General features: G+C 37.7%; 1 protein-coding gene across 1 annotated transcript; it reads left to right on the top strand.

The window, feature by feature from the left end:
* The first annotated feature begins 334 nt into the window (after positions 1-334).
* Positions 335-3513, top strand: LOC145796346 (G-type lectin S-receptor-like serine/threonine-protein kinase At4g27290). The gene is made up of 7 exons (XM_082881428.1): positions 335-1177; positions 1268-1610; positions 1787-1889; positions 1990-2158; positions 2239-2411; positions 2878-3028; positions 3205-3513. The coding sequence occupies exons 1-7, from the start codon at positions 335-337 to the stop codon at positions 3511-3513; spliced, it is 2091 nt and encodes a 696-aa protein (XP_082737554.1).
* Positions 3514-3806: the final 293 nt, after the last annotated feature.

The following is a 3806-nucleotide window of genomic DNA, read 5'->3' on the forward strand; positions in this document are numbered from 1 at the left end:
AGTGTGAAAAAGATCTAAAATATGAATTTATTACAAATTAGTGGTTATATATATGGAACATATTATGTAAAATTACTTTGCGTTATATATCTAAAAACTATTATACAAATTAGTGTTATATATTATGCAAATGTATGATAATTAATTTTCAATCCGCCAATCCGCCAAAAACCGCCCAAACCGCAATTTGTCAATCCGCCAATCTGCTAACCCGCCATTCAGTTTGTAATTTTACTTTCAAACCGCCCGAACCGCACCACGCACACGCCAGTGACACTAATGTCCAACATGTCTAACATTCTTCAGAAGTCTCTTCTTTTGTCTTGAGAATGCTATGGAGAGCCAAGCTTTCTTCATCTTCTTCTTCTCCTTTGCTTCACTACTTTCCTCAACCTTCTTGAAATTCTCCATTGCAGGTGATACCTTAGCTTCAAACCAATCTCTCCGGGACGGCGACACTTTAGTTTCCACCAGCCAAAGGTTTGAGCTCGGCTTTTTCTCTCCCGTCAGCTCCAAATTCCGATATTTGGGAATATGGTACAAAGCCACCCCAGATACAGTTGTGTGGGTTGCCAATCGAAACAATCCAATAACAGGTTTACAAGGGGTCTTGACTATCAGTGGTAATAGATCACTGGTTCTTCTCAATGGAACACAGAGCATTGTATGGTCATCTAACCTGTCAAGAGTCGAAGAAAGTCCAGTGGCACAGCTCTTAGATTCTGGAAATCTTGTTCTGTTTGGCAAGACAGAAACAAATTCTGATAGTTTCCTATGGCAAAGCTTTGATTTCCCATGCAATACGCGGATACCTGACCTGAAGATGGGAGAGAACAAAAGAACAAGTCTAGATCAGTATTTGACATCATGGAAAAGCGTTGGCGATCCATCTCCGGGAGAGTTTACTTACAGAGTTGATAATCTTGGGTTGCCTCAACTAGTAGTTAGAATGGGATCAATAAAAAAGTACCGGTCCGGGGTAAAACTCACGTTCATTAATCTTCCCTTGTATAACAATCCGGCATTTAAAACAATGTTGGAGTTCAACAACAATAGATTGATATATATCTATGAACCATACAACAGCTCTGTTTTTACAAGATTAACACTAAACGAGTCGGGGTTGCTTCAACGCTATATACTGAACAAAAAGAACACTTGGGATCTCATGTTCACGGTATCACGTGACCTGTGTGAGAGTTATGGATATTGAGGTCCTAATGGTATTTGCAGAATCTACAAATCACCGTTGTGTGAGTGTTTGAAGGGGTTCATTCCAAAATCCCAACAAGAATGGGATGTTCTTGATTGGTCCAGTGGATGCATAAGAAGCGTGCCATTAGATTGCCGGAATAGAGAAGGGTTTGTGAAGGTTGTACAGGTCAAGTTGCCTGACCTGTTGGAGTTTCGGTTAAACATAGGTATGAGCATCAAGGAATGTGAGGAGGGGTGTTTGAAGTACTGTTCTTGTATAGCTTATGCTAATTCAAACATTAGCGGAGGTGGCAGTGGTTGTTTGATGTGGTTTGGGGATCTGATTGATACCCGGGAGAGCCTGCAAGACAATAGTGACCAAGATATCTACATACGCTTGCCAGCTTCATCAATAGGTTAGTGCATGGCTATGATCTACCGGGTTTCTCTTAACCTTCTAAACTCCTCAATACTTCAGCCCTTCGTTACTTGGAACGCAAATCGTTTTGGTATTATCTGTTTCAGAATTTACGTAGTACTTCAGTTCATGATATTCTCTGTTTCGGATTCAATTCATGATTCAAATAATAAGAAAAGACTTGTGAAGATCTTACTGCTATCAGCAACTTTAGGAATACTTACCTTGGGCACAGTATGTGGGTGCATAATAATGAAGATAAAAGCAAAGACAAGAGGTAAGCATTCCTTTTCCACTAAATATTCTTCTAATAATCGTTTCTGAGTTAAATCATAGATCCCAAGCATTAAAGTATTACATAAAAATCATGTATAAAGCATTTCCCAAAAAGAAAGGTTAACCCAACTAGCCCTGTTAACAGCTCTAAACGGGAAAAAAGAAAGCTTGGAATTACCTTTATTTGATTTCACAACTATTGCTGCTGCTGCAAGCAACTTCTCCGACGCAAATACGATTGGAGAAGGTGGCTTTGGTCCTGTTTATAAGGTAAGATATGATATGTTCAGTCTTGTAGTTAATAATAGATCATATTGTATTGTTGTGCACCTTATATATGACACCTACAGGGTGAATTGTCCACAGAACAAGAAATAGCAGTGAAAAGGCTGTCAAAAGGTTCGGGACAAGGTCTAGAAGAGTTCAAGAATGAAGTTACCTCAATTGCCAAACTTCAACATAGGAACCTTGTCAGGCTTCTTGGATGCTGCATTCAAGGAGACGAAAGGATGTTAATCTATGCGTACATGTGCAACAAAAGTTTAAATTATTTTATTTATGGTTTGTGCCTCTAAACCCTTCATATTTTGGATTTGTTCGGTCACCTGCATATCGCTTTCCTACATGGTCACTGACTTATGCATCTTAAAATTTACAAAGGGTCAAAATGATGTGCAGATCAAAATAGAAGTGCACTACTGGCTTGGAAAAAGAGGTTTGACATTGTTATGGGGATTGCACGGGGACTTTTGTATCTCCACCAAGATTCTAGATTAAGAATAATTCACAGGGATCTCAAAGCAAGCAATATTCTGCTAGACAATGATCTGATTCCAAAAATTTCAGATTTCGGCTTAGCAAGAATTTTCGAAGGAGAACAAATTTGTGCAAACACAAAAAGTCATTGGAACATAGTAAGTTCTATTTACTTAAAATTAAATCAAAATTTTCTATCATTCAGAAGACTTTATGGTTGCAAATTCTTGCAGTGGCTACATGTCTCCAGAGTATGCAATTGACGAGAAATTCTCTATGAAATCTGATGTATTCAGTTTGGGTGTGCTTTTGCTAGAAATAGTAAGTGGCAAAAGGAACAGAGGTTTTCATCACCCTGATCACCACCGCAATCTTCTAGGGCATGTAAGTACTAGAAACAATAAAATAGTTCTCTCTCTATATATATATCTGTGTATATCAATCTATCTATCCCTGTGGCTATCTAACTTGATGCATATCTAATGTTTCTTGAGGATGACAAAATATATGTTCTGTGAAGAAAATAAATAAACTAACTGCATGGTTTGCAATTACCTTAGGCATGGTTGCTGTGGAATGAAGACAGGGCTCTGGAACTAATGGATGCATGTTTGAAGGATTCATGTGTTGAATCTCAAGTACAGAGATGTATTCAAGTGGACCTATTATGTGTTCAGAAACTCCCACAAGACAGGCTGGCAATGTCATCTGTAGTGTTCATGTTGGGAAATGACGAAGCTATATTGCCTCAGCCTAAACAACCCGTTTTCTTCATTGAAAGAAGTTCCATTGATACAGATACTGCAACAAGAAGTGAAGAATTTTATACGAATGGTGAAGTAACCATAACAATATTGGATGCTAGATAGAGTATTGATCGCAGTTGTTAATATGATTTTAAAAATAGATGTTATTTCAACTTCAGAATTTTTGTGGACTTCATTTTATTTCTTAAAACCACCAAGCTCAAAAGTCTTAAATTTTCTATTTATTTATAATTTGGTTTCAAGTATCAAAGCACTCTCCTCTATAATAAGATACAGTAAGTCCCATGGACTTTCTGCGAGTAAATTAAACACCAAAACATGATATGAGAAGCTGGATTTTCTGATGAGCCTAATTTATAATGTGACTGCGTCAATAACTAAAATGTAGGACAAAG

The sequence above is a fragment of the Camellia sinensis genome, chromosome 7 (assembly GCF_055761805.1).
Source record: "Camellia sinensis isolate YWXY chromosome 7, ASM5576180v1, whole genome shotgun sequence".
Taxonomy (NCBI): domain Eukaryota; kingdom Viridiplantae; phylum Streptophyta; class Magnoliopsida; order Ericales; family Theaceae; genus Camellia; species Camellia sinensis.

Coding starts and splice junctions, on each gene's coding strand:
- LOC145796346 (XM_082881428.1), top strand. CDS start 335: ATGGAGAGCCAAGCTTTCTTCATCTTCTTCTTCTCCTTTGCTTCACTA. Junction 1,890..1,989: donor GATAAAAGCAAAGACAAGAG/GTAAGCATTCCT, acceptor TCATGTATAAAG/CATTTCCCAAAAAGAAAGGT. Junction 2,159..2,238: donor GCTTTGGTCCTGTTTATAAG/GTAAGATATGAT, acceptor TGACACCTACAG/GGTGAATTGTCCACAGAACA.